Here is a 17,811-nt window from a genome sequence, read left to right on the forward strand (position 1 = left end):
ACATAATGTTATAAAATTGAGTAACACTTTATTTTACAGTGTCCTTGTTATGTTACATGTACTTCCCATATATTAAAATACGCATAATTACATGCAACTAAACCTAACCCTAACCCTATAGTAAGTACATGTGGTTAATTATTATTACTCAGTACTTAAATATATAATTACACAGTGACAATGACACCTGTGTAACCTAAAATTGCATACTGTAAAACTATAAACTTTAAACACAGTTGTGCTGCGCCTTCTGCTGGTTAACTAGAGAAAGGATCTAATTAATATTCATGAGTGTACCCGCGAGCACCAATAGGCGGCGCTGTGATTCCTCGCTGTTCGTCAAGCGCTCTGAGATCATCATCAGGCGAAGAAGAAAACAACGTGAGAGCCATGCCGAAATCCAAGAGAGACAAGAAAGGTATTAATTTAATGTTTTAGTGTGTTTTATTACTTACTTTTACACGCCTTACATTAGAATCACTCGATCTTGAGTTCGTGCTGTGGTTAAAGAGAGGAATGTATTTATATTATATTTGACACGGTGCTAAAATATAATATTGTTTGTAACTTTGTGCTCATATTCTTAATGTGGTTAAACTGTAATCACTTACTGTCATTTATTGAGGTTAATATTAGAACAGCCGAGTGTGTTAGAGTGTGTTAATGATGCTATCGCTTTATTTGAACAGTTTCTTTAACCAAAACAACCAAGAAGGGGTTGGGATCCAAACAAAACTTGATTGAAGAGGTTAGTTTGACTTTTCTTTGCTCGTTTGGTGATGAGCATGTGCTATGGTAAAACCGTGGTATTATTGGGAACGAACAAAACCACGTGATCATGTAATCTATCATGGGCTTGAGGTGTTTCATATTCTGTGGAAAGAGGCACACCATCACTGCCACTCATTTGCGTCTGGTTTGATTATCATTTTTCCTTTTCTTCTTCATCAGCTGCGGAAATGTGCAGACATCTACAGATATGTGTTTGTGTTCTCAATAGAGAACATGAGGAACAACAAACTGAAAGACATCAGGACGGCCTGGAAACACAGCCGGTACACACACACACACACACACACACACACACACACACACACATACTCACTCACATACACACACACACACACACACACACACACACACACACACTCACATACACTCTTATACACACACACACTCACATACACTCTTATACACACACACACACTCACATACACTCTTATACACACACACACACACACACACGTTTGTTTCACTGTGTTAAAGAGGCTTCCATTATACATGCATACACTTACAGCCACACACATCACGCACACATCTCACATACACACACTCTCACATACACACATCACACATACTCTCACATGCACTCACACACACACTCTCACATTTGTTTCACTGTTAGTGAGGCTTCCATTATACACTCACACACATCACACTCACTCCCACACACACACACACACACACACACACACACACACACACACACACACACACACACACACAGATCACACACACATCACACACTCTCACATACATTCACACACATCACACTTACAGTCACACACACACACATCACACACTCTCACATACATTCACACACATCACACTTACAGTCACACACATCACACACACACTCTCACATACACTCTCACACATCACACACACTCCCATACACTGACACACACTCCCATACACTGACACACATACTCTCACACACATCACATACACACATTACTCTCACACACTCACTCTCTCACATTTGTTTCACTGTGTTCGTGAGGCTTCCATTATACACTCACACTCTCACATACACACTCCCACATACACACATCACACACACACATCACATACATTAACACACACACTTAGTCACACACACTCCCATACACTCACCCACACACTCTCACATACACTCACACATATCACACACACTCTCACTTACACACACTCTCACATTTTTTTCACTGTTAGTGAGGCTTCCATTATACACTCACACACATCACACACACTCCCATACACTCACACACATACTCTCACACACATCAAATACACACATCACTCTCACACACTCTCTCACATTTGTTTCACTGTGTTAGTGAGGCTTCCATTATACAATCACACACTTACAGTCACACTCTCACATACACTCTCACATACACACTATCACACACTCTCACATCACACACTCTCACATACACACTCACATACATTCACACACATCACACACACTCCCATACACTCACTCACCCACACACTCACACACATCACATACACTCATTTTACATTTACATTTTATGCATTTGGCAGACGCTTTTATCCAAAGCGACTTACATTGCATTCAAGGTACACATTTTTTTTACATCTCTTACACATATCACACACACTCTCACTTACACACATCACACACACTCACATCTGTTTCACTGTGTTAGTGAGGCTTCCATTATACACGTGCACACACTTGCAGTCACACACATCTCACATACACACTCTTGCACTCACACACACTCACATACACACTCTTGCACTCTCACTCTCTCTCTCACACACACTCTCTCACGCACTCGCATCTCACACAAAACACTAGATTGTAATAAAAACATGCTTTTTTCTGATTTCTAAGCCATTTTAACTAATAAAGACCAGTAGAATGTCCTCACTAGTTGGTTGTCAGAATATTTCACTATGTAAGTGAGGATATTTGACCCTCACAAAGTATAGCTTAACTTGTGTACACACACACACACTTCATGCTGCTGCTGATCTACTGATTAATGCATCATTTTAGAGAGATTAAGGTTGAATGTGTGTTTTGCGTTACAGGTTCTTCTTCGGTAAGAACAAAGTCATGATGATTGCTCTGGGTAAAGGACCGACTGACGAATACAAAGATAACCTGCATAAAGTATGTCTAGTATGATTGAACTGCTACATGATGAATGTTTACACATGTTCAGAACTGTATTAAGTACACTGGCTAATATATTGAACTGATTGTGGTGTGTTTTACAGCTGAGCAGGTTTCTCAGAGGTGAAGTCGGCGTTTTGTTCACTAACAAAACCAAAGATGAGGTGCAAGAGTAAGTAATGCACGTCAGACACCAGCTCATATGCATTGATGACCTTAAAGGGTTAGTTCAACCAAAAATGAAAATTCTGTCATTAATTACTCACCCTCATGTCGTTGGACACCCGTCAGACCTCCGTTCATCTTCAGAACACAAATGAAGATATTTTAGTGGAAATCTGATGGCTCTGAAAGGCCTCCATTGGCTCAATGGCACAGTTCACTCTCAAGACCCTTAAAAGACACTAAAGACGTCGTTACAAAGTCCATCTCACTACAGTGCTTCTACAATAACTTTATGAATCTGCGACAATAGTTTTTGTGCACAAAAAAAACCTAAATAACGACTTGTATAGCGATGACGATTTCAAAACACGGCCTCATGAAGCTTCGAAGCGTTATGAATCAGTGAGTCGAATCAGCGGTTTGGCGGTTTGACACGCGATCCGAATCATGAATCGACTCACTGATTCATAACGCTTCGAAGCTTCATGAGGCCGTGTTTTGAAATCTTCATCACTATGTAAGTCGTTATTTAGGGTTTTTTTGCGCACAAAAACTATTCTCGTCACTCCATAAAGTTATTGTAGAACCACTGTAGTGAGATGGACTTTGTATCGACGTCTTTAGTGTCTTTTAAGGGTCTTGAGAGTGAACCGTGCCATTGTGCCAATGGAGGCCTTTCAGAGCCATCAGATTTACACTAAAATATCTTCATTTGTGTTCTGAAGATGAACGGAACTTTAACACTTCGTTGTTCCTCCTTCAATAGTTTCCAACATCCTTCATAATAATCAGTTTTATTTCAAACTTTATCCATGAATTCTGATCAAATCTAATGTTGTATTCTTTTCATAACGCATGTTTTTCTTGTGCGCAGATATTTCAGTAACTTTAAAGAGATGGATTACGCTCGAGCGGGAAACGTAGCGACCATGGCCGTGACGCTGGACGAGGGTCCACTGGAGCAGTTTCCACACTCAATGGAGCCTCAGCTCAGACAGCTGGGACTCCCCACCGCTCTGAAGAAAGGTCAACCATTGTGTGTGTGTGTGTGTGTGTGTGTGTGCGCGCACTACCAGTCAAAAGTTTGGAATCATTAAGATTTTTTAATTGGTTTGAAGGGAATTCTCTTCTGCTCACCAAGGCTACATTTATTTGATCCAAAATACAGCAAAAACAGTTATATTGTGAAATATTTAAAACATTTAATATAACTATTTCCTATGTGAATATATATTAAAGTGTAATTCCTGTGATCAAAGCTGAATTTATCATCATTACTCCAGTCTTCAGTGTCACATGATCCTTCACAAATCATTCTAATTTGATGCTCAAGAAACATTTATTATGCATTTTAGTCAATCTAATGCAGTATTTCCTCTCTCAATCAGTTGAAAATGTGGTTAACACCAGGTCATGCATAGGGGAAAAAAGACCGTCATATACCGCGAAACCGATATAATTTAGAAAAATACAGTGATATAATACACATTTTTGGTCATACTGCCCATATGGCAGTTTTTCCCCACTATCAATGTCAAAATTTTGGCCAGTGAAAATGCTGAGTGACTAGTAACTGGAAAACCACAAGTCACAGTGACTGGTGAGCAAAAAAAAGTTAAGGTGTGTGTGTGTGTGTGTGTGTGTGTGTGTGTGTGTGAGAAATTGAATTGGACAAAAAGTAGTGTGCACTAACATATGAATCCATCTGCAGGTGTGGTGACACTGATAAAGGATTTTGAAGTGTGTAAAGACGGAGACACACTCACACCCGAACAGGCTCGAGTTCTGGTGAGTTTGTATCACTAATACACTACTAAACACACTATACTTAAAGGTAAAAATGACGCCATCGCAGAGTGCCAAGCGGACGAGGCGCGCACGCAGTCAAATGCGCGCTCTGTGCAGCCGTGCACATTTTACTTTCGGTTTTGAATAAGCACCAATTCAGCTAAACCGTAAACCTGACTCTCCGTTTTCTTCCACTCCCGATAGAGGTTATACTATAAATATATTAGTGGTGGGCATAGATGATATTTTTTTTTAATCTAGATTAATCTCACTGTAATCTTGGAATTAATCTAGATTAAAATGGCTCATTTCAATTCTGCCGAAGGCATTCAGAATATGTGCTCGTAAGTGATATTTTGTCTTTTTGTAGTTTGAATAATAAATAACTTCTGTCCCTTTAAGACCTGACGCACGTATGGATCCCAAACACTGTTCCTGTGAGCTGGTTACGACTGTGTTTACGCTAAAACTCACCAAGATGGGCATCGAGACATTTTTGAGTGTATTTGACCAGTAATAAGATGGAAAAAGGAGCTGATTTTTGCACTTGTATGTCAGAGGCGGCTTTATCACGGTATGTGTGTGTGTGTGTGTGTGTGTGTGTGTGCTTCAGATGCGAGCGCGAAATCTGCTGGAATTAGTAGAATTAACGTTATGTGCAACCCCGCGCGAGATTCAGACCCGTCACACCAACACTAACAGAATTCAAATGAGCCATTTTAATCTAGATTAATTCCAAGATTACAGTGAGATTAATCTAGATTTTAAAAAAAATGTATCTATGCCCACCACTAGAATGGATTTATCTTACTCTGGGTGATACGGTCAATAAGCTAAAGTCCCAAAAAGTCACTGTGTTCCTTTAAAGGGATTCAATCTTGAATTCTTCATAACATTATTCTAAAACTATATATATTTTTGTCCTTTCAAATCAGAAACTCTTTGGAATCGAGATGGCGGAGTTCAAGCTGTCGATTAAGTGCATGTGGAATTCTGAGTCCGCAGACTTTGAGAAGCTAACAGACGGTGATGAGGATGAGACCAGGAAAGAGGAAGACTCTGAGGAAGGAGAAGGGAGCGAATAAAACATGGACTTTTTCGCCATGAACATTTGTTTGTGTTGATCCAGCATAAGCCAGTAAAATGTTTTGTCAGCTGACCGTCACCATCTGCAATGTTCAAAAGAACAGAGAGACTGGGGCAAACATGTGATCTGTGTCGTTCTTACTGTTAGATATAAGTTATTATAGCTTGGCAAGAAGAAAACAAAACGCAGTGATCCATCAAGATGCCATTATTGCATTTTCATGTAAACGTGGGAAAATGTAAAGCAGGAAGTGTTTGATTTTATCATTGTGTTTATTAGGAAGCTGAAGGCTGGACCATTGAAAAATAAAGCCATCTCTTCTGTATTCTTATAAATCAGGCTTCATCATATCATTTTCTCTAATCGTCATGTCTAGCGGAAGTAGTTGGGACACTCGTGGGCCACTAAATCCCAGGCGTGTTTGAAAGCGTCCACGACTTCCTGTTTGAGTGGCCCTTCTGCTGCTGCTGTCAGGTTCTCACGCAGCTGCTCCATGGTGGACATCCCGATAATGACCCCGTCACCCTGATCCCCCTGTAAACATATCCAATATTAACTCCATTGTGACCAGTGTTGGGGAAAGTTACTTTTAAAAGTAATGCATTACAATATTGCGTTACTCCCTTAAAAGGTAACTAATTGAGTTACTTTTTAAGAAAAGTAATGTTACTTTACTCTTGTGTTACTTTTGCTCACTTGGGCTGGGCTTGTTTTTTTATAACAAAAGTTATATTTTTGTGCAACGGTAAAGACCTCTTCATACCAAAATTGAAATATTAAGCTCCAGGCTGAGGTAAAAATGCAGATTGACGCATGAACAGTAGAGGGCGCAGCTCTGGATAATGGTAGAATAGGGCGCAGGAGAAAAAAGTTTTACCAATAAAAACAAAAAATCTAGTAATTTTCATCATCAAAGGTCAGCAGCAAGACATTGGTAAATTAAATATAAAGGAAGATTAAATGCATAAAACATTGTTTTATTTAACATTTAGTTATTGGAGGTTTGCATAGTATTCTGATTTTGCATTTGACTGATTGTATTCATTTTCAGGAGTACAGAATCTTTATTGTGCAAGTGAGATAAATAAATGCTCACATTTAGTCTAGAACTACAATAACCATCATGTTCACACACACGCCTCTGCACTTATTTTTCTCAACAAGGGGGCAGGAGAGCTGTCAGTCAAATTAATTAGAAAAAGTAACTGAGATATTTTGTTGTAAGTTTGAAAAGTAATGCGTTACTTTACTAGTTACTTGGGAAAAAAAGTACGTAACTCAAGTTACTTGTTAATGCATTACCCCCAACACTGATTGTGAGTTGAGTAAACTTAAGAAGTCGAGTTAGTCTGGTCACATGACATGCTGTTACCGCACTGAATATTGCAAATCTCATATTGTGGGCGCAATCTAAATGAATGCATTATGACATTACAGGTTTATAAAGTACCAAATGTGCATTATTATATGGTTTCATGATGTGTCGCACCTTCAGATGAGAGTGATGGTACATCCAGCGAATAGCAGCTGATGTGAGGGTGGGTTTCTCCGAGCCGTACGCGGTTTCCAGAGCCTTCTGAATGCCATCAATGCCTTGGAAGTTACTCTCCTTCCAGTATCTGAAATACACATCATGCCACACATACGCAACATTGATCGCATTTAATAATAGTCAAATATTTATGCCTCACTAACTAGATCTAGAGATTGAGCTCACAGGATTGAACAAAAAATATCAGTGATGTATCATATTCGGGGAATTATGATATTAATGCACCTGTCCCTGTAAGCACCAGCCCAACTGTTCCCGAAGAATCGTCCCGCGGGCTGAGCGGCGTCTTTATCTTCATAGTGATATTTCCCCGTGAGGAGCCCACCTGTGAGAGGAGCAGATGCAGACGTGCTGAGGTGAAATAGAAGACATGCAACCTGTGAAGAAGAAACTGCATAAAAGTAGAGGGATATTTCTCTTGATTTAACCTGCGATCAATATATATATTTTTTTATTGTGCATCGTTTCCAGCAAAAAAGTATAAATGCATAAAATGCTAGGTAAGAAATGAGTCTCAACAAGACTAGAGTTGATTATTGTTTAAAATGTTGATTTTAGAGCTTAGCGATAGAAATTAAATTTGTGGGTTAAAAAGATTGATGGATAGAAAATGAATGGACGGGTGGGTAGATGGATGGATGGATGAAGGGACAGAAGATGAATGGATGGATAGATAGGTGGATGGATGAATAGATAGAAGATGGGTGGATGATGAGTAGATAGATGATGGCTAATAGATAAATAGATGGGTGGATGGATAGATAGATAGATAGATAGATAGATAGATAGATAGATAGATAGATAGATAGATAGATAGATAGATAGATAGATAGATAGATAGATAGATAGATAGATAGATAGATAGATAGATAGATAGATAGATAGATAGGAAGTATGAATAGATGTGTGGGTGGATGGATGGATAGATAGATGATGGGTGGATGGATGGATAGATGGGTGGGTAGATGGATGGATGGATAGATAGATGATGGGTGGATGGATGAATAGATGGGTGGGTGGATGGATGGATGGATAGATAGATGATGGGTGGATGGATGGATAGATAGAAGATGGGTGGATGGATAATAGATAAATAGAAGATGGATGGATGGATAGATAATAGATAAATAGAAGATGGATAGATGGGTGGGTGGATGGATAGATAGATGATGGGTGGATGGATAATAGATAAATAGAAGATGGATGGATGGATAGATAATAGATAAATAGAAGATAGATGATGGGTGGATGGATGGATGGATAGATAGATAGATGAGTGAAGGGTGAATAGATAGATAGAAGATGGGTGGATGGATGGATGAATAGATAGAAGATGGGTGGATGGATGAATAGATAGATAGAGGATGGATGGATAATAGATAAATAGAAGATGGATATATATAGATAGATAGATAGATAGATAGATAGATAGATAGATAGATAGATAGATAGATAGATAGATAGATAGATAGATAGATAGATAGATAGATAGATAGATAGATAGATAGATAGATAGATAGATAGATAGAACACATTACCTGCCAGAGGATTGTAGGCGTAGAAGCGGATGCCGAAGTATCTTAAGCAGGGCAGTAGCTCAGTCTCCACCTGTCGTGTGGTTGCGTTATACATGCCCTTCAGAAGAAAACATCCCTGATCAAAACTCAACATTCATTCCTCTGTAATGCTCATAACTCATCACTCATAGCCAACTTCATTCAAGACCTTACATTAATGTTATACTAGTCCTTATATAGACATCCATCGATATCCACTGACCTGATATACAGTGGGAATCACCCAGTTATTGTGTTTGCAGATGCTGCAGATTTCTGCCACTTCCCATGATGCATAGTTTGATAAGCCCAGCTCCTTGAATTTGCCCTGAACATCAACAAACAGCTCAGATTAGCAAAGCAAGGCCTCAGTTTATGGGATGTTGAGTTGTGTCATTCTGAAGGATTCGGTTTTCTATTGATAAACTATCAATAACTCAATAGAGTTGGGCTAGAGCTCTCTAGTGCTCCTGTAAAGCCTGACCTGTTTATGGAGCTGATCCCAGGCCTGTAGTGTGTGTTGGACAGGGTTCTAGTGCTTCTGTAAAGCCTGACCTGTTTATGGAGCTGATCCCAGGCCTGTAGTGTGTGTTGGACAGGGTTCTAGAGCTCCTGTAAAGCCTGACCTGTTTATGGAGCTGATCCCAGGCCTGTAGTGTGTGTTGGACAGGGTTCTAGTGCTCCTGTAAAGCCTGACCTGTTTATGGAGCTGATCCCAGGCCTGTAGTGTGTGTTGGACAGGGTTCTGGTGCTCCTGTAAAGCCTGACCTGTTTATGGAGCTGATCCCAGGCCTGTAGTGTGTGTTGGACAGGGTTCTAGTGCTCCTGTAAAGCCTGACCTGTTTATGGAGCTGATCCCAGGCCTGTAGTGTGTGTTGGACAGGGTTCTGGTGCTCCTGTAAAGCCTGACCTGTTTATGGAGCTGATCCCAGGCCTGTAGTGTGTGTTGGACAGGGTTCTAGTGCTCCTGTAAAGCCTGACCTGTTTATGGAGCTGATCCCAGGCCTGTAGTGTGTGTTGGACAGGGTTCTAGTGCTTCTGTAAAGCCTGACCTGTTTATGGAGCTGATCCCAGGCCTGTAGTGTGTGTTGGACAGGGTTCTAGTGCTTCTGTAAAGCCTGACCTGTTTATGGAGCTGATCCCAGGCCTGTATTGTGTGTTGGACAGGGTTCTGGTGCTTCTGTAAAGCCTGACCTGTTTATGGAGCTGATCCCAGGCCTGTAGTGTGTGTTGGACAGGGTTCTGGTGCTTCTGTAAAGCCTGACCTGTTTATGGAGCTGATCCCAGGCCTGTAGTGTGTGTTGGACAGGGTTCTAGTGCTTCTGTAAAGCCTGACCTGTTTATGGAGCTGATCCCAGGCCTGTATTGTGTGTTGGACAGGGTTCTGGTGCTTCTGTAAAGCCTGACCTGTTTATGGAGCTGATCCCAGGCCTGTAGTGTGTGTTGGACAGGGTTCTAGTGCTTCTGTAAAGCCTGACCTGTTTATGGAGCTGATCCCAGGCCTGTAGTGTGTGTTGGACAGGGTTCTGGTGCTCCTATAAAGCCTGACCTGTTTATGGAGCTGATCCCAGGCCTGTATTGTGTGTTGGACAGGGTTCTGGTGCTCCTCTAAAGCCTGACCTGTTTATGGAGCTGATCCCAGGCCTGTATTGTGTGTTGGACAGGGTTCTGGTGCTCCTCTAAAGCCTGACCTGTTTATGGAGCTGATCCCAGGCCTGTAGTGTGTGTTGGACAGGGTTCTGGTGCTTCTGTAAAGCCTGACCTGTTTATGGAGCTGATCCCAGGCCTGTAGTGTGTGTTGGACAGGGTTCTAGTGCTTCTGTAAAGCCTGACCTGTTTATGGAGCTGATCCCAGGCCTGTATTGTGTGTTGGACAGGGTTCTGGTGCTCCTCTAAAGCCTGACCTGTTTATGGAGCTGATCCCAGGCCTGTAGTGTGTGTTGGACAGGGTTCTGGTGCTTCTGTAAAGCCTGACCTGTTTATGGAGCTGATCCCAGGCCTGTAGTGTGTGTTGGACAGGGTTCTGGTGCTCCTGTAAAGCCTGACCTGTTTATGGAGCTGATCCCAGGCCTGTAGTGTGTGTTGGACAGGGTTCTGGTGCTTCTGTAAAGCCTGACCTGTTTATGGAGCTGATCCCAGGCCTGTAGTGTGTGTTGGACAGGGTTCTGGTGCTCCTGTAAAGCCTGACCTGTTTATGGAGCTGATCCCAGGCCTGTATTGTGTGTTGGACAGGGTTCTAGTGCTTCTGTAAAGCCTGACCTGTTTATGGAGCTGATCCCAGGCCTGTAGTGTGTGTTGGACAGGGTTCTGGTGCTCCTGTAAAGCCTGACCTGTTTATGGAGCTGATCCCAGGCCTGTAGTGTGTGTTGGACAGGGTTCTGGTGCTCCTGTAAAGCCTGACCTGTTTATGGAGCTGATCCCAGGCCTGTAGTGTGTGTTGGACAGGGTTCTAGTGCTTCTGTAAAGCCTGACCTGTTTATGGAGCTGATCCCAGGCCTGTAGTGTGTGTTGGACAGGGTTCTGGTGCTTCTGTAAAGCCTGACCTGTTTATGGAGCTGATCACAGGCCTGTAGTGTGTGTTGGACAGGGTTCTAGTGCTTCTGTAAAGCCTGACCTGTTTATGGAGCTGATCCCAGGCCTGTAGTGTGTGTTGGACAGGGTTCTGGTGCTTCTGTAAAGCCTGACCTGTTTATGGAGCTGATCACAGGCCTGTAGTGTGTGTTGGACAGGGTTCTGGTGCTTCTGTAAAGCCTGACCTGTTTATGGAGCTGATCCCAGGCCTGTAGTGTGTGTTGGACAGGGTTCTAGTGCTTCTGTAAAGCCTGACCTGTTTATGGAGCTGATCCCAGGCCTGTAGTGTGTGTTGGACAGGGTTCTAGTGCTTCTGTAAAGCCTGACCTGTTTATGGAGCTGATCCCAGGCCTGTAGTGTGTGTTGGACAGGGTTCTGGTGCTCCTGTAAAGCCTGACCTGTTTATGGAGCTGATCCCAGGCCTGTAGTGTGTGTTGGACAGGGTTCTAGTGCTTCTGTAAAGCCTGACCTGTTTATGGAGCTGATCCCAGGCCTGTAGTGTGTGTTGGACAGGGTTCTAGTGCTTCTGTAAAGCCTGACCTGTTTATGGAGCTGATCCCAGGCCTGTAGTGTGTGTTGGACAGGGTTCTAGTGCTCCTGTAAAGCCTGACCTGTTTATGGAGCTGATCCCAGGCCTGTAGTGTGTGTTGGACAGGGTTCTAGTGCTTCTGTAAAGCCTGACCTGTTTATGGAGCTGATCCCAGGCCTGTAGTGTGTGTTGGACAGGGTTCTAGTGCTTCTGTAAAGCCTGACCTGTTTATGGAGCTGATCCCAGGCCTGTAGTGTGTGTTGGACAGGGTTCTAGTGCTCCTGTAAAGCCTGACCTGTTTATGGAGCTGATCCCAGGCCTGTAGTGTGTGTTGGACAGGGTTCTAGTGCTTCTGTAAAGCCTGACCTGTTTATGGAGCTGATCACAGGCCTGTAGTGTGTGTTGGACAGGGTTCTGGTGCTCCTGTAAAGCCTGACCTGTTTATGGAGCTGATCCCAGGCCTGTAGTGTGTGTTGGACAGGGTTCTGGTGCTCCTGTAAAGCCTGACCTGTTTATGGAGCTGATCCCAGGCCTGTAGTGTGTGTTGGACAGGGTTCTAGTGCTCCTGTAAAGCCTGACCTGTTTATGGAGCTGATCCCAGGCCTGTAGTGTGTGTTGGACAGGGTTCTGGTGCTTCTGTAAAGCCTGACCTGTTTATGGAGCTGATCCCAGGCCTGTAGTGTGTGTTGGACAGGGTTCTAGTGCTTCTGTAAAGCCTGACCTGTTTATGGAGCTGATCCCAGGCCTGTAGTGTGTGTTGGACAGGGTTCTGGTGCTCCTGTAAAGCCTGACCTGTTTATGGAGCTGATCCCAGGCCTGTAGTGTGTGTTGGACAGGGTTCTAGTGCTCCTGTAAAGCCTGACCTGTTTATGGAGCTGATCCCAGGCCTGTAGTGTGTGTTGGACAGGGTTCTGGTGCTCCTGTAAAGCCTGACCTGTTTATGGAGCTGATCCCAGGCCTGTAGTGTGTGTTGGACAGGGTTCTAGTGCTCCTGTAAAGCCTGACCTGTTTATGGAGCTGATCCCAGGCCTGTAGTGTGTGTTGGACAGGGTTCTAGTGCTTCTGTAAAGCCTGACCTGTTTATGGAGCTGATCCCAGGCCTGTAGTGTGTGTTGGACAGGGTTCTAGTGCTTCTGTAAAGCCTGACCTGTTTATGGAGCTGATCCCAGGCCTGTAGTGTGTGTTGGACAGGGTTCTGGTGCTTCTGTAAAGCCTGACCTGTTTATGGAGCTGATCACAGGCCTGTAGTGTGTGTTGGACAGGGTTCTGGTGCTTCTGTAAAGCCTGACCTGTTTATGGAGCTGATCCCAGGCCTGTAGTGTGTGTTGGACAGGGTTCTGGTGCTTCTGTAAAGCCTGACCTGTTTATGGAGCTGATCCCAGGCCTGTAGTGTGTGTTGGACAGGGTTCTGGTGCTTCTGTAAAGCCTGACCTGTTTATGGAGCTGATCCCAGGCCTGTAGTGTGTGTTGGACAGGGTTCTAGTGCTTCTGTAAAGCCTGACCTGTTTATGGAGCTGATCCCAGGCCTGTAGTGTGTGTTGGACAGGGTTCTAGTGCTCCTGTAAAGCCTGACCTGTTTATGGAGCTGATCACAGGCCTGTAGTGTGTGTTGGACAGGGTTCTGGTGGTCCGGCGCGTGCAGGTAAAAGATCTCCACACACTGCGTGCGCAGCCTCTTCAGGGACGTCTCCAGCTGATCCCGCACACTCTCCGGTTTCAGTGTTTTTCCTTCCCAGGGGTTTGCTTTAGTCGCGATTCGAACTGATAAAAACACATTGAACATGATTACAAATATACTCCCCTTTGAGACTTTAATGTGATTATACAGGAATAACAGAAAATAATATCATGAAAATATCATTTCAATTATTATTATTATTTAAGTGCCTTATTTTGCATTGTTCCTTGTAATTTTTGTTGCTGTTTGACATGCATGCTTTAATAGTATTTGTCTCTGAATTAAAATAATAATAATAATAATACAGATAACAAATAATACATTAAAATACTTAATAATTAAATAAATGAAAATTAAAAATTTAATCATTAAAATAAACAATAACAATAATAATACTACATTAAATAATAATAAATCAATAATAAATACTAAACTTTAATTAAATTATAAATTAATAAATATTTAAATAAATAAATTAAAATAATACATTATTTTTGGTATAATAATAATGGTAAAATAATATCTTAATTTCACAGAAGCTGATGTCATTAGTTTTTTCCCCCATTTGATGGTCATACACACCTTGTATTTTTATTTGATTTGATTATCATTGCTTGTTATTATATTCATAAAAAGTTACATGCAACCAAAAATAATTTTTGAAAAATATAAAATTGTTAGGCTATTAAAACATATTTGAAAACAATATCTAAAAGTAACACGAACTAAACATGTTTACCACGCACAGTATTTTAGTCATTTTATTTGCTGTTTGACATGCATGCTTTAGTATTTGTCTCTGAATTAAATTAATAATAATACAGATAACAAATAAAACATTACAATTCTCAATAATTAAATAAATGGAAATTAAACAATTAATCATTAAGATAAACAATAACGATAATACTATGGCATGCAATTGTCCTAACAATTGATTTACAAATAAAAGCTTAATTTCACAGAAGCTGATGTCATTTGTTTTCCCCCCATTTGATGGTCATACAAATCTTGTATTTTTATTTGATTTGATTATCATTGCTTGTTATTATATTCATAAAGTTACATGCAACCAACATTTTTTTTTGAACAATTTAAAATGGTTAGGCTATTAAAACATATTTGAAAACAATATCTAAAAGTAATACGAACTAAACATGTTTACCACGCACACTATTTTAGTAATTTTAGTTGCTGCTTGACATGCATGCTTTAGTAATTAAATTAATAATAATAATAATAATAATAATAATACAGATAACAAATAATACATTAAAATACTCAATAATTAAATAAATGAAAATTAAACAATTGATCATTAAGATAAACAAGAACGATAATACTACATAAAATAATAATAAATCAATAACAATACTAAACATTAATTCAATTATAAATAAATATTTAAATAAATAAAGTAAAATAATAAATTATTTTTGGTCATCCAAGTATTCGATCCATAAGGAAAATGTTAGTTTTTTTTGCGTGTGTGTTTTTTTTTGTAAAAAAAAAAAATATTTATTTTATATATCCCTGAGAATATTAATAATTTACTTTGGGAGTGTCCTAACAATTTTTTTGGACAATGATTTACAAATAAAAGCTTTTTTTTTTTTTTTTGGTCATACAAATATTTTATTCTTATTTGATTTGATTTTCATTGCTTGTTATTATATTCATAAAGTTACATCGAATAAAAAATAACTGTTGAACAATTTAAAATTGTAAGGCTATTAAAACATATTTGAAAACAATATCTAAAAGTAATACGAACTAAACATGTTTACCAGTATTTTTCTGTTAATATTTTCTTTTGTATATTTATACATACACATATATGAAAAATATATTTGGTTTAGAAAAAAAGGAAAAACCTCTTTGAGCTTACAAACAAACATGTCACGTGCAGAGTCATGTGATCTAGTGCACTCATATGATGATCACTGCACGCTGTGAAGGAACATTTGTACCTGTTTTAGGAAGTTGCATGTCTCCAATGATGCTCTCCGCCTGTCCATCATTGTACATGTATGCAGTGTCCAGCTCATCGTGCCCGCGCTCCAAGAACACCTGCACGAGCTGCGCGCTCATATGCGCGTCCGCGCGTCCACCAAACGCCATGGATCCCAGCAGAGTGACGGGGAGTTTGGAATGAGACATGTTGCGGATATGGACAAAGTGTAATGTCTGTTTTTGTATTGTTCGAATGCTGTGGTGAACTCCGCTCAGGCTTCTTATGGTAGCAAAGTTCATCATAGTAAAGTTCCTGTAGAGTCGGTAGTACTACCAGGGCAGGGGACGCGCGTGCACTGAGGGACCGTGGGGAAAGTGCCCAACATGTGCCCAAACGTAGAGGAAATGCATGCCATTGGTCGACAAAAGGAGGTGGACATTTGAAGGTTCAAAGTTTATTTGCATCATCCCTTTGGTCAAAATAACGCCAATATGTGAGGTTTTCCAAATATCACCCTATTTTTTCAAGCACATGCAAGTCCCATTGTAACCTGAAGATGTCAGCACAATACAAATCAATGGCTCAATAAATGGGTAGTGGACCAAAAACACAAAATGTAGTTAGCATCAACATTTTGGCTGAACTTTATATAATCGAAAAACTATTTTTTATATTGTTATTATAGAAAATTATATATTGTGTTACTAGTTTTTCTCTACTTAAAGCTGCACTATGTAAGTTTTCCGTCCGCTAGAGGTCGCCAAAACGAAGGCGTAGTTTGATGATGGCACATTTGAGCGCAGAATCTTGGGTCATGTGGTCTTCAGCTCACAGCCGGTGGGAAAGAATCGGGATTGGACTCGGGAAGAAATCATGTTTATTAACGTTACTGTGGTGAAGCAGAGCAGGACGAGTGTTGTGGAGCTGAGGAACCGCTGGAGCGATTGTTAAAGGGTTAGTTCACCCAAAAATGAAAATTCTGTCATTAATATCAAACCCCCATGTCGTTTGACACCCGTAAGACCTCTGTTTATCTTCGGAACACAAATTAAGATATTTTTGTTGAAATCCGATGGCTCAGAAAGGCCTCCATTGGCAGTAGGGTTGGGTACCGTTCACATTTTAATCGTACCCAACGGTACCCTTTTTCGGTACTTTAGGGATGTTTATATCAATAACTAACTAATAAAATCTAAATAAATATTTATTTTAAAAAAATTTGCGCACAAAAACTATTCTCTTTGCTTTATAAAGTTATTGCAGAACCACTGTAGTGAGATGGACTTTGTAACGACGTCTTTACTGCCTTTTATGGGTCTTGTGAGTGCAAATTTGGTTGCTGCCAATGGAGGCCTTTCTGAGACATCGGATTTACACTAAAATATCTTAATTTGTGTCCCGAACAAATGGAGGTCTTACAGGTGTCAAACGACATGAAGGTAAGTAATGACAGAATTTTCATTTTTGGGTGAACTAACCCTTTAAAAAGATGAACGCAACACACGCCTCGCGAGCAGCGGGACTTTTATTATGCCACAGTCGCCGGCGCCACTTCCGCTCCTCCGCTCATGAGTGTGAGGTAACGCAGCTCTGTTGATCATATTAGACTCATCTGAGTGTGTTGATGATGGGATGGCGTTACTCTGTGTGTTCTCTCAGCGGCTGCTATGACACTTGTTCACACTGAAGTGAGAGGAAAGCGTTTCTGCAGAATAAAACTGGAAACCGAGGGGAACGCGGATATGATGTCATCGACAGGCCACGCCCTCACACGTCCCGGTTCCTCGGGTAAAATAGCATCTCACCATTTACAAATAGTTGGAAACATTTGGGATATTTTAAGTTCTCAACTGAACAAAATATAGAACACTGGCCAAGTGGTTTTGGGATATTTTACTGAATTTTTTTTACATAGTGCACCTTTAAAGGCACAATATTTAAGATTTTTTGATTAAAATATCCAAAAACCACTAGGCCAGTGTTCTATATTTTGTTGACTTGAGTACTTACATTATCCCAA

At 40.8% G+C, this 17,811-nt stretch overlaps 2 protein-coding genes across 2 annotated transcripts; one reads left to right on the top strand and one right to left on the bottom strand.

Annotated features, from left to right (window-relative positions):
- Positions 1 to 356: 356 nt before the first annotated feature.
- Positions 357 to 6,283, top strand: mrto4 (MRT4 homolog, ribosome maturation factor). The gene is made up of 8 exons (XM_079844864.1): positions 357 to 418; positions 690 to 748; positions 952 to 1,055; positions 2,827 to 2,908; positions 3,016 to 3,083; positions 3,951 to 4,102; positions 4,788 to 4,864; positions 5,800 to 6,283. The coding sequence occupies exons 1-8, from the start codon at positions 391 to 393 to the stop codon at positions 5,947 to 5,949; spliced, it is 720 nt and encodes a 239-aa protein (XP_079700990.1). The 5' UTR covers positions 357 to 390; the 3' UTR covers positions 5,950 to 6,283.
- akr7a3 (aldo-keto reductase family 7, member A3 (aflatoxin aldehyde reductase)) lies at positions 6,205 to 16,182 on the bottom strand. Its single transcript, XM_079844863.1, has 7 exons — positions 15,808 to 16,182; positions 13,733 to 13,920; positions 9,283 to 9,387; positions 9,042 to 9,138; positions 7,729 to 7,828; positions 7,441 to 7,570; positions 6,205 to 6,485 (listed from the first exon to the last, which is right to left on the bottom strand). The coding sequence occupies exons 1-7, from the start codon at positions 16,091 to 16,093 to the stop codon at positions 6,324 to 6,326; spliced, it is 1,068 nt and encodes a 355-aa protein (XP_079700989.1). The 5' UTR covers positions 16,094 to 16,182; the 3' UTR covers positions 6,205 to 6,323.
- Between the last annotated feature and the right edge of the window lie 1,629 nt (positions 16,183 to 17,811).

The sequence above is a fragment of the Gobio gobio genome (genome assembly GCF_949357685.1).
Source record: "Gobio gobio genome assembly, chromosome: 19".
Lineage (NCBI taxonomy): Eukaryota > Metazoa > Chordata > Actinopteri > Cypriniformes > Gobionidae > Gobio > Gobio gobio.

Excerpts from the sequence above, each read along its gene's own strand:
- mrto4 (XM_079844864.1), top strand. The coding sequence starts at position 391 with ATGCCGAAATCCAAGAGAGACAAGAAAG. Across the intron at positions 3,084-3,950 it reads ACCAAAGATGAGGTGCAAGA|ATATTTCAGTAACTTTAAAG; the intron begins GTAAGTAATGCA and ends TCTTGTGCGCAG. Across the intron at positions 4,103-4,787 it reads CCCCACCGCTCTGAAGAAAG|GTGTGGTGACACTGATAAAG; the intron begins GTCAACCATTGT and ends ATCCATCTGCAG.
- akr7a3 (XM_079844863.1), bottom strand. The coding sequence starts at position 16,093 with ATGATGAACTTTGCTACCATAAGAAGCCTGAGCGGAGTTCACCACAGC. Across the intron at positions 9,139-9,282 it reads TGATTCCCACTGTATATCAG|GGCATGTATAACGCAACCAC; the intron begins GTCAGTGGATAT and ends TTTCTTCTGAAG. Across the intron at positions 6,486-7,440 it reads ACCATCACTCTCATCTGAAG|GGGGATCAGGGTGACGGGGT; the intron begins GTGCGACACATC and ends ATATGTTTACAG.